Here is a 12,365-nt window from a genome sequence, read left to right on the forward strand (position 1 = left end):
TTCAACCCCAGTAGGAACCAGGTGCTAAGTGACTTGCCCAGTGACTTAGGGAGTCAGTGGCAGAGTTGGGAAGAAAGCTCAGGAGACTTCCCACCACTAAAACCTGTAGTGCTTCTCCACTGCAGTGGCACTCAGGCTTCACACTGATCACCAGCTGTGGTCAGGATGAAATGCACAGCCTCTAAATCATACAGCATTGCCCAGTGAGATGCACCAGGGGGGTTTACACTTCACTCTGCATTGACCTGTCCTAGATACTCTAGCCAGCAGGACAACTCTGTTTTTTCTGTTCTTCTGAAAATATCCTGCATGCTGTAAAAATCCCACTTTCAGTGGTGTTTCTGCTCTGGGGGTTAAGCTGATACTTTCAGCTCATCAGTCCTGCTGTGTTGGTCAATAAATTTAAAACTGGAAAGTCTCTGTCCTTCGCTCCAGGGGTGGAAGCAATGTTCTTGCCCCTGGAGAAAAGAGATGCAGCATCACTGAGTTCCAAAGGGACCTGTGTCCAGCCTGCCATAGCCAGAGGGGAGAGAATCCCTGCTGTAGGCCTATGAGGATGTGGTGAAGAGAGGGAGTCCCAGAGGGGTTCCCCTGGAAAAATGAGAAAGGAGGCTGGTTTGAGATAACAGCATAGTGTTCCCAGACGGCACTTGTGTTGCCTTTGCATGTGGCAGCTGGAGTTCAGTGACTTCTCCAGCAGTTGGCCACAGTGCTTACATGTATGTAGCACATACATTAAATAAGGGGTGTGTGTGTGTGTGTGTGTGTGTGTGTGTGTGTGTGTGAGACGTGACTCCAGAGCTCAGCTGTGCAGAGGCAGTGGTCATAGAGGGCAATCCACAAACACCAGAGCAACATGTATTGCCTAATGAACGTGGATGGAGGGTGTGACAGGTTCGGTCATAGCGACCCCCTTGGGACTGTCACCTGATGTGCTGAAATTACCTCTGAGCCTGTTTTCCCTGATGGCTTGGGACTCCAGAACCCTGCCTTCTTGAGCCAGACACACTAAACTGCTGCAGCATGGACCCAGTCTGAACCATGCCCCCAAAGCTGCAGGCTTTAACTGACAATCACTCGGCAGGTTATCTATCTCCAGCACCCAGTCACCCAGTTCCTAATGGAATCCAAACCCCAAATAAATCATTTTTACTCTGTATAAAGTTTATACAGGGTAAACTCATAAATTGTCCACCCTCTGTAACACTGATAGAGAGTATCAGAGGGGTAGCCGTGTTAGTCTGGATCTGTAAAAGCAGCAAAGAATCCTGTGGCACCTTATAGACTAACAGACGTTTTGCAGCATGAGCTTTCATGGGTGAATACCCACTTCATCGGATGCAAGATGCTATGTACGTCGGCCAAACTGGACAGTCTCCAGAGCCTCAGCGTGTCGCCGAACAGCTGCAGCGTGTCTCCGGCGGGGCCTGAGCTCCGTCATAGCATCTTGCATCCGATGAAGTGGGTATTCACCCACGAAAACTCATGCTGCAAAACGTCTGTTAGTCTATAAGGTGCCACAGGATTCTTTGCTGCTTTTACTGATAGAGAGATATGCACAGCTGTTTGCTCCCCCAGGTATTAATCACTTAATCTGGGTTTGTTAATTAAAGTGATTGTATTAAGTATAAAAAGTAGGATTTAAGTGGTTCCAAGTAATAACAGACAGAACAAAGTAAGTTACCAAGTAAAATCAAACAAAACACACATGTCTAAGCCTAATACATTTAAGAAACTGAATACAGGTAAATCTCAACCTCAGATGTTCCAATAAGCTTCTTTCACAGACTAGATTCCTTCTTAGTCTGGGCCCAATACTTGTCCCAGTTCTTGTTAGTTCCAGCTCAGGTGGTAGCTAGGGGATTTCTCATGACTGCGGCCACCTTTGTCCTGTTTCACTCCCTTTTATGGCTTTGGCACAAGGCAGGAATCTTTTGTCTCTCTGGGTCCCCACCCCTCCTCCTAAATGGAAAAGCACCAGGTTTAAGATGTATTCCAGTACCAGGTGACATGGTCACATGTCATGTGGGACCCCAAGCCTCCATTCTTCCTGGCCTGACTTACACGAACACAGGAAGGCTTTCAAGTAAACAGAGCCATTTACAAGCAGTTGTCCTGGTTAATGGGAGCCATCAAGATTCCAAGCCATTATTAATAGCCCACACTTTGCATAGTTACAATAGGACTTTAGAATAATACTTCATATTTCTAGCTTTAGATACAAGAATGATATATACATGCAAATAGGATGAACACAGTAGATTATAAGCTTTGTAATGATACCTTACAAGAGACCTTTTGCATGAAGCATATTCCAGTTACATCATATTCACACTCATTAGCATATTTCCATAAAACATATGGAGTGCAACGTCACAGAGGATTTACCTATTAAGTGGCTATTTCACTTTTACCTGTAACGGTAAATCATTTTCTAAGATCCTTGTATACCACTTACTGGCTGAGAAGTCAGCCCTTTCTTAAAGCAGGCACCATTTTTATGGATTAAAAAGGACATGGTCGACTTAAAAATCATTTTCAAAACATATGGGGTTATCTGTATTACTGAATAACAGGTTAGGTTATTAATATGGGGAGAATTCTTTGCCCCCCCCCACTTCGTGCCACTTTGTTTTACACTTTGTATTTAGGGTGGACAGTGAAAAGAGACTAGTCAATTTCACCTCTGTAAACAAATCAGCATCCAGTGAACTTCACTCCTGATTCTCTCACACTCCCACAACGCTGCCCGTTCTGGTCAATCTTCCTAAAAATGTGTGTTGCTGTCCTGGAGGTAGTTCCATTGGCCTAAGGTTTTGTAGACTTGTGGCTCTGACAGCCTGTGTTTGGGTCTATATTTGCCCTGACAGTCCATGTCTCTTTATTAAAACCATGGGTACGTGTAACATGCTTCATCTGTTTGCATGCTGCCCCATTGCTGTTACTTGCTCTGCTTCTTTGAAGGTGGGTGGAGGAATCTAGGATTTGTCCCATTAATGAAGCATTGAGCTGCTGTCTGCCTAGAGGAAGGATGTCAAACTAATTTGGTGCAGGGATCCAATTGCACTTTTCATTGTGGCATATGGGTCAGAATATAATGTTAGGACTCTGTGTGCCCCTCCATCCACAGCAGAACTGGTGTTGGTGGCAATGGCAGGATTGCCCAGAGATCCAGAGTAAAATCTGGCCTGTGTATGGTGACTCAGTTTAGTTATTGCTAACTTATTAGGGACTTCATTGTCCACAGTGTAGTTGTAGCCATGTTGGTCTCAGGATATTGGAGACAAGGCAGGGGCGGTCATATCTTTTATTGGACCAAGTTCTGTTGTGGGGGAGAGAAGTTTTTGAGCCACACAGAAGCTGACTGCAGACTCAGGAAAGCAGCAGTTCACATGTGGAAGGTTTCCTTCACAATCTCAAGGCAAGACACTTAAATTCTCTCTTTTTAAATGAAAGTTGAGGTTGTGCACAGAGTCCGGGCTTGTCTGTACACTGAAGCTGCACTGGCTTAACTAAAAGTGTGATGTTAAACTGTGCAGCTTTGTGTGTGGACCCTCTTGCTTCAGTTTAAACCTTTAAGTGTATTGATTTCACTTGCATTTCTAAATTACAAGTGTGTAACTTTGGGTGCGGACCAGGCTTGAATGTCATGTAGACCAGATCCAGCCTGAGGGGCATTTGTGTGAAACGCAGGCCTGGACCTTTCCCTGCCTCCTCCTTTTTCACTGACCCCTGCAGCTGTTCTGTTCACAGGGGCAGGGATTGCTGTAGAAGGCATGCGGGGCTCTTGTCTCAGGCACATCTGCCTATGCCTGTGAAGGGCAGTTTATAATCCAGTGAGCTGCTTGCCCCAAGAAGCATGTGATCCCTTGGCTGCCAAGGCAGGTATTTCTGGACACAGGAGGGCACTGGCAGGTTATTTCCCAGTACTGCACATGCCTTGCTAATGGGGGTTTGGTCTCATTTGGTAGAGCCTGTCAGGCAGAGCTATGTTCACGGCTGAAGGAAGGGCACCTGGCTGGCAGGATGCTGGAGACCAAGGCACGGCTGGGAGCTGGTGAGGGCAGATGGCCCAAGGGAGAAGGTAAGAGCCAGGTGCTGCTGTGACTATGAATGGTCCAGGCTGCAGGGAAAAGATAAGGCAGCAAACAATCAGACTGAATGAATGCAGCCAAAGGGGTATGAGAGGCACCAGAGAGAAAGCAGATGCTTTAATAGATGAGGGTGAAACTAATGAGGCATCCAAAATGGCTGAGCTACGAACAGATCCTTTAAAAACTGTCGTTAATGAGAGAGATTTAGAGTAAATTTTTCAAAAGCATCTAATCCCATTGACTTTCAGTGGGACTTGGGCTCCTCAGTACCTTTGAAAATGGAATGCAAGTTCCTAGTGCTTTTGAAGATTTTTACCCCTGGACGAGTAGGAGGTGGTGGGGACCTTGCAGGTGTCACCATTGACAAGAACTAGGCGTGGGAGGGAATACTTGGGAAAACATCCATCTGTGCAAACCAGTCGGCCTGTCTGAGCGTGTCACAGGCAGTTTGCTACTGATCCGACTGCTCCACTGACAGCTGTTTATGAAGCACCCTGGGGAGCTGAGGACGTTGCAGAAATGAGAGGTCCATCTTCATTTCTTGTCTTCAGTTTCCTTGAGATTCTCCTCGTATTTGACCTATTGAGCATCTCTAGGGTGACAAGGTACAAACGTTAAGCCAGGTTGCTTTATAAATAGCCAACTGTGCGACGCAAGCACAATCCCTCTTTGGCACAATTAGCGGACAGAGGGAACTTGCTGCTTGTCACACATTTGCATTGTAGGAACTCATTTGATACAAGATCTCAGTAAATCAAAACCAACCAATTCAAGCTGCTATGGGCATGAAGACTGTGAGGGGAACTGAGCCCCAAGCCCTCGCTTCTCTGCTCTTGCCATGGAGAAGCTGCAGTGGTTGGTGAGAATCTCTCTGCTTTTAATCTCCCAGGTCTAGAAGGATGGTCAGTTTCCTTGAAGTCCCTGAGCCTGCCTGAGCTGTCAGCTTTCCTGGAGGAGCGTGTCGGAGATATAGGTAAGGCAGAGAGGGTCTCGGGGGGGTTAAGTCACTAGGATTATCCCCAACTCCCTTTGAAATACACCAAAGGACACTTGGTTTCTAAGACAGGTGGTAACTGGAGAGTGGGCAAAAGATACCTGCCCCCTGCAAAACATAACACGTCTTACTATGGCTCTCCCACTAGTGCCAGATCAGCCCTGGATCCTTGTGTGGGGGCTTGAACCCACGGCCATCTGGCCCAGCTGTACTAGTGAGTCATGCTGACACCTGTAGGCAGCAGGAGTAATTACTCTCTTCTCCAGCTGCTGTGCAGCACAAATCCTCCCTCCTGTACACCTCAGGGTGGCTCCTTCTTAGTTAGAATGAAGGACAGAAGCAGCCTTTCTCTGTGACGCAATAGAAACCGGCTGGAGCAGAGCCTGGGGAGCCCTTCTTCTCTCCGTACTCCATCCCCTGCTAATCTACCCATGGTGAGGTGTGCTGGCTTCTTGCACTGGCCTTGCTCCAGCTCTGTGGCCAAGGAGCTGCCTTTGTGTGCCTCCAGCGTTCGTGCCCCATTCTCCTGACTAGTGGAAGCTGGACCCAGTGGCAGGAAGCTAGTGAAGCAGTGGTTTGGAGGGCGGCAAGGTGTGGGGGAGAGAGAGACAGGAATGCAGCGACCCTACTGGCTGAGCCTTTCCCCTGCCCCTTGTCTGGTGGTGCCCTGGGCTGCTGGCTAATGGATTTTGGTTATGCCCTTAGGGAATGCCCTGCATTCTGTGACTCAGAACCTCGCGCGGCTACAGGCCTCGGAGCGAGGCAAGCAGAGCTGGCCAGAGTCCTAATGGAGCAGGATGGTGAGTGGGGAGGGGTTTGGAAATACTGACCCATGTCAATGCCCATTAAAGCAGGGTCTGGCTAGAGGCACTGTAGCCATGCAGCTCCTTCCAGCTCCCTCCCCCCATAACTCTGCCTACACACCTCTGTCCTGCCCTGCCAAACTCCCAGGGGTTGCTATCAGTGGCGGCCTTTCCATGTAGGCCCCTTGATTAGAGAGTTGCTGATGGGAACTGCAGCGAGCTACTGTTCACAGTGATGTTCCTGCTGCCCCCAGCAAAGGGTTAATTTTCCAATAAGCTGTGGGGGCTCTTGACCTCTGAGTGGCTCCTTCTCTCTTGCAGGAATTCTGACGTCGGGTGATGGTTCCACCCGGAAGCTGAGTGCCTGGGAGAACGAGCGCAAGGCTGGTCCGCCAGCACGGCTCCTCTGCTGAGAGCGCCAAGGAGGCAGGCGGGTGCCTGGAGAAGGGGGTCAGCCAGCTGGGGATGGTGGAGGACGAGGAGTCAAGTGGGCAGGCTGCCTCAACTGGGCTGATCTCCAGGTTCCTGTCACAGACGGTTTGCTTTCCCTGTCCAAGGGTTAGAGTGTTAAGAGCTGAAGCATCAGGGCTAATTGGCCTCTAGCTGCCCATGGAGAGACTGCCTCAGTTTCACTTAATGCTGCCTGATATTTTTACAGAGCCAACCCTTGTCTGTAGCAGTCGGATTCCCTTATGCCCCTCCCCGCCACAACCCCTCGTAACTCGTTCCCTCCGTTTGGTCTCTGCCCGCAGGCTGACCCAGCAAACGTGTGACACACAGAGCAAAGGACAGCACAGTGGTGGCTGATAGGGTGAGATCCAGTGCTTTGGAAATGGGAGTGTCCTGCAGTTCAGTGGGCTGAGCCTCCCCTTTGAGACAGGATCAAACAGCCCCAAGCTGCAGCCCTTGTAGGATCTGGGAGATTGAACATAGTGAGCTCTGCAGCTCTAGCCTGTGGAGAGCTCCCCCTCCTGGCAGCCTGCAGCGGTTCAGCTGTTACCGGCTTCCGAGGAGGCAGGAGCTATGGGATCACTTGAGTGTCCTAACCGTGCTTCTCTGTTTCATTATGGGTGCAGACCCCCCGTTGGCGCTGACTTGGCAGCTGGCCCTGATCCTTCCCCGAGTCCATGAATGTCCACATTAAACCCCCAGGTTAGCACATTTCAAAGGCCTTGCTTCTGCCGAGCCAGTGTGCTCCCAGAAGCTTCTTCCGCAGGCAGCAGCTCCTGCTGGTGCAGCACTGGCCCATTAGGACGAGGGAGCCAGGAGCCACATGAGAGGAGGGCGTGTGCAGCTCTTGCCTGATGTGAGTTTATACTATCCCCAAGCACTTGTGTGTGAGCTACGTGCTCTGTGCTGCATGCAGGGCTTGGCCCTGCAATTGGTGCTATAAAACCCTCCCCCAGGGTAACACCTGACTGTGAGCACCACAGCCCTCCCCTCAGGTCTGCCCCTGTGTGAAGGCAGTCGCAGGAGACCTTAGCGCAGGCGTCTAAGACCAGGAGCCTGTTCCGTGGGGGATCCTCTCCCCTGGGAACCCATTAGCTGGCTCCCCACCCTCCCTCAGGCCCTGGCTCCTGTTCTTGTGTCCAAGCCTCTCTCCTTCAGACTTGAGCTTGGCACCTCTGCCCCCATGAATGGACTTCATGCCTGCCATTTCTAGATTCCTGCCCTGCCTGCATGGAGGCTGCTTGTCCCGCAGGCAGGGCTGCCATCTTCTCCCTGCACTCTGGGGGAGCAGGAAGGGGCCTCCTGTTTTCTCCATGGGATGGGCCTTTGAAGCTGCTGGATGGGAAGGGTTGGAAGAAAGCTCGACCCAAGGTGCTCAGGCTGGGCATGTTTGGAAATCTTGGCTTCCATCTCTTGAGGGTTTTGTGAGGCACCCTTTCTCATGGCGTCCGTGGGCCTCAGGCAGCTGAGTCCTGCTCTCCTCTGGGCCACGGGCAGCCAGGCACTAGGCATTGTGTTCTCCTTGTGCTTCTCCAACCTCCTTTGCCATCTCCTCCCACTGGGAGGTCCCCTGCCGGGCTGCTCATCCCTTTCATTTAGTGGACTGAAGCTTCCTCTCCTTCCTTCCCTCCAAGAACCCATAAAGTTCAAAAATGTTTCCATGCAGTCCTTAGCCCCCGCATTGGCCCCACAGCATGAGAACGCTGGGCATGGGGGTTGGACTCTTAGACACTAGTGCCGTGGGCTCTTGCAGAGCAACCAGGAGGAGGGCGTGTGTGGGTTGATAGCACAAGAATGAGATGGTGAATGGGGCTCTCCAGGGAGCGGAGTGAAAGAAAGACACACACACACACACTCTCTGTCTCTGTCTCTGTCTCTGTCTCTGTCTCTCTCTTAAATGCTGCAGGCCTCGGACACTTCCCTCTTACCTGCCGGGTACGTTCAGTGCCATTATCTGTATGTGGAAATGGGTCGTCTTCAGCCTGTGTTCCTGCTCCAGCCCCCGGGAGCTGGAAATGAGAGCTCCGGTAACAGGGGCTGCTGCAGGAAGACCGACTGCGGCGTGCATTGGCCCCTCACATACACTGCTCTAGCTCATGGAGATGTCTTGGCCACTGGCTGCTCTGACCTGGTGCTGCTGCTGCTGCCCCTGGGAGCTCTCATGGGTAGTGTTCGCGTGGCTCAGAGTGCCCTGTCCAAGTGACACGATTTCCAATGCTGTATAGTGATTGGAGCAGCCTTAGTTCTTGCAGCCCTCTGGACAAAGACCGTGCCCCTGTGATGGGGGCTGTGGTGAGCTGGGGAAAGTACTTTTCTCTTTGCTGGTAAAGGGGAAAAAGCTGTATTTTATTTTTAGATCTTGACCACAAACCCCAAAGTGCAATACCTGCTGTGACTCCATCCTCGGAGCCAGGATCTTCCCTCTGCTCCGCTGCCCAATGCCAAAGAGACTGGACCATGCAAATGGCCTGCAGAGTTAATCTCTGTGCCGGTGGAGCACTGAATTCATTGTGCTTTGGTGTCTCCAAACCTTCCTGGTTTGCTTCTCAAAGCAGCCAGGAGGGGGGTGAGTTTGCCACACCAATATGCTCGGTGCATGGCTTTGTTTGTACTTCTGTTTTCTCTTACGCGTGAGACCAAAATTAATGTGCACCGTGTTTGGTGAATAAATCAGTGATTGGATCTGTTGGCACTAGTTTGGTCGGGTCGCCGGTTGCATGTTGAGCAGTGGACTAGAGCCAGGTGTGAGCAGGGCTCCCACTGCTGTGGCTGTGGGGAAGGGCTCGGCGCACTGCGGTTGTCCCTCTAGCGTCCCTAACTCCTGTGCTGGAGCAGTATCTCTATCACCTGCACGGAGAAGGGAATTGCTGGAGAGAGGTGGAATAGCAGGAAGAGGTGGTGGGAAATGCTAACACATGAGGTGTGATTTTCTTCTGCTCACGCTCAGCTTGCTCCTAGGAATGGGGGGGGGGGTGCAAAAGTAGCTTTTAGGCCACCAGTTGAGCCTCCCCTAAGCCAGGCTGGTCAGGGACCTGCGTGGCCCTCAGAATAAGTTAGCCATCTCAGGACTGCTCTGCCCTGCACTTGACTGCCATGGCCTCCTAAGGCCAGTAGAGCATCACTGTGTTCAGCCACATTCTACACAGAGCAGCATAGAATGGAAAGACTATGGGGCTCCCTAAACATTTGTCATTGAACCCAGACCCCCTTTCCCCCATTGGCCTGGTCTTTCACATGTCAATAGTCTATTGACTTCACCAGACCTCTCCATTGGTCAGGTCTTAAGGTTTGTGTACACAGGGATATTGACTGACTTAGCTATAGTGAAGTAATTCTGCTAGCGTTAGGCTGGTCAGCGGCCCTCTGTAGACAAGCTCTTTTACAGGTGTCTTCCATCAGCGTTCGGGGTGAGAAGAGGCTGTGCAGGAGGCGGTACACGCGTCTCCAGCTGCCCACTAGCTCTTACTGTCTTGCAAAGAATGGGATGTTCCACTGTGATTTGTTAAACAAAATGCCAATCACTCAGCTTGATATGCAGCCCAGTGGCTAGTACCCACCCTCCGTGCTGGCTGTAGGGGCATGGAGCTGTGTTTTATAAGAGGCTGAACTGTGCAATAATTTTAGAGAGACAAGGTGGAGGAGGTAATATCTTTTTTACTGGACCAGCTTCTGTTGGTGAGACAAACTTTTGAGCCACTCAAAGCTCTTCCTTACCCAGCTTGTCTCTCTACTATCCTGGGGCTAACACACCTACAGCATCGCTGCAACCACTGATCTTATTGTCTGTCACTTGGAATCAAATCGAAATAGCAAATCTTTGCAATTCTTCCCATATACACAGACTTCCAAAGGGCACATCTTTGGCACTGCCTGACATGCTGCATACTAGCTCTAGGCTGGTTCTGCAGCAGAAGTGACAGCAGCATGTGGTGTGCTGAGAGATGGGTTGGGGAGCAGGGGGCTGACCCAACAAGGGAGCTTCTGGGTTAAATTGTGCTGCCTCCCCCTCTCAGCCTGATCACTTGGGCTATTCCCCTCAGTCTGTTTGTGCCTTTGGCCACTTCCACTTTGTAAGCCTCAACAGCCCCAACTGTGGGAGGAGAGCTGAGCATGTGGCAAAGTGCATTACAAATGGGTTTAGAAATGGTTTGAGGGAGCATGGGCTTGGCCTCAGCACTGATTGCAGGCCGGAATTTAGGCCGTGAATCTAGCTAGTGACCCATGGCCTGATTCTCATCTCCGAATGGTCCAAATCCCGTATCAGACTGTAGCGGCTTTCACAAATCACTTGCCCCAGCCTATAGCCCATCTGTGCAGAGACGACGCCAGGGAGATAAGAGATTGTTTAAATCATTGTCTGGTTTTTGAAGTGGCTTGAGCTTAGTCTCTCTCTCCAGCCAAACCAAAGCTCCTTGATCAGCATGTTCAGGCCTATATGCGGATGTCCCACACTGTGTGCTTGATAGTCGATCCTGCCTGTTCCTCTAGAGTTGGCTAGCACTGTCCATGTGCCACAGAGCTTCCTGACTACTTTTTGCCTAGCTGGGAGCAGTGGCGGATTTAGAGTTAGTGGGGCCCTGTGCACAGCTTCATTTTCGGGTCTTCTCCCTCCCCCAGGACCCAGCCAAAAAAAAGAACAATCTCTTCCCAAAGCGACCAGTGGCTCCTAGGCAGGGCGGGGTCTCTGCATGCAGCTATCCACAGGCACCACCCCCATAGCTCCCATTGGTCGCTGTTCTTGGCCAATGGGAGCTGTGGAGTCGGCTCTTGGAGACATGGCAACACGTGGAAACACCCCACCCCACCCTACCCCGGGGCAACAGGGACATGGCAGCCGCTTCCAGGAGTGGCACGGGCAAGGAGCTGCCTTCACCCTGATGTGCTGCTGCTGGCACATCTCTGCATGCCCCTTGCAGGGAGGGGGGCAGTGGTTCTCTGTGCGCTGCCTGGGGCAGGGACAGCACGTGGAGCCCACCAGGGGCATGCAGAGACGTGCCAGTAGCCAGCCACTTCTGGGATCAGCGGGGGGCCACCATCCATGGAATGCAGGCAGCCTGCCTGCATGAGCCTTGCTGCGCTGCTGGCTGGGACTGGGGGGCAGGTTGTCAGATGAGATTTGTCCTGCATTTTGGGGGCCCTCTGTCATTGGGGGCCCCGTGCCACTGCACTGTTTGTTTCATGATAAATCCGCCTCTGGCTGGGAGGGGCTGGCTGCCCAGCCATCAGCTGATTTCAGACTCTATCCAGTAGGACCTGGGCAGACTGCTGTGGAGGCCTTACGGCAGCTGAACCCCATACAAATGTTTCTGTGAAACTGGGAGGGAAGGGGGCACACAATGGAAGACGTTCATCTTGCTGGCCTCTTGGAGTTGGAGAATCGTTCCATGAACTGCAGTGGGCTTTGGCTCAGGCCCGAAAGAGAGACAGATGCTGCAGTATGATGCTAGCATGGAGAAGAATCTAGCCAGCCCCATGGCTCAGTGGGGTGAGAAGCTGCCTGCTCTGAGGATGTGGGCCCAGCTGAGTGAAATACAAAGCCAAGGAAGAGCTTGTGGTGTTTTGGATTCTCTGCAAGGGGTTATTGGTCAACGGGGTTTGGTTTTCACCTGCTTCTCTGGTTAAGGAGTGAACATGGTGCTCTGTGCAGATGGAGGGGGGCGGGGGGTGCCTACCGGAGCCACAAGAGTGAAATGGGTCCCCAGTAAGAAGCCAGTCAAACACTTGCCCACTTGATTCTGGTAAATTCCCAGCTCATGCCCTAGAGCTGCTGCCCTTTTCCCTCCGTGCCCAGGTGGCTTCCCCCCCACTTAGCCCCCCAAAACAGCAGAGCACATTTCCTTGCTGAAAAAATAAACATTTATTTACACGTGAAAAGACAATGTGCAAAATGCTCTGGTGCTCCTTAGCAGCTGGCTAGCTAACGAGGGCTCCTGCAGAACTTCCTCCAGCCTCAAACCCAGGTGCAGCTGAGCCCAGAAACAGCTAGGATGGCTCCTTGCCAGCCTGTAAAAGCCCAGGACCAAT

At 51.4% G+C, this 12,365-nt stretch overlaps 1 protein-coding gene across 5 annotated transcripts in view; it reads left to right on the forward strand.

Annotated features, from left to right (window-relative positions):
* ANKS3 (ankyrin repeat and sterile alpha motif domain containing 3) overlaps positions 1-9,023 on the forward strand; it is a 34,650-nt gene extending 25,627 nt beyond the window's left edge. For all 5 annotated transcript variants that reach the window (XM_044979369.1, XM_044979367.1, XM_044979370.1 and 2 more), the window contains 4 exons: positions 3,972-4,084; positions 4,984-5,067; positions 5,794-5,888; positions 6,213-9,023. In XM_044979369.1, coding sequence (XP_044835304.1) covers positions 3,972-4,084; positions 4,984-5,067; positions 5,794-5,876 — 280 coding nt within the window. In that variant the 3' untranslated portion in view covers positions 5,877-5,888; positions 6,213-9,023. The remainder of the gene's footprint in view (positions 1-3,971; positions 4,085-4,983; positions 5,068-5,793; positions 5,889-6,212) is intronic.
* Positions 9,024-12,365: the final 3,342 nt, after the last annotated feature.

This window comes from Mauremys mutica, chromosome 11 (genome assembly GCF_020497125.1).
Source record: "Mauremys mutica isolate MM-2020 ecotype Southern chromosome 11, ASM2049712v1, whole genome shotgun sequence".
In the NCBI taxonomy this organism is placed as follows: domain Eukaryota; kingdom Metazoa; phylum Chordata; order Testudines; family Geoemydidae; genus Mauremys; species Mauremys mutica.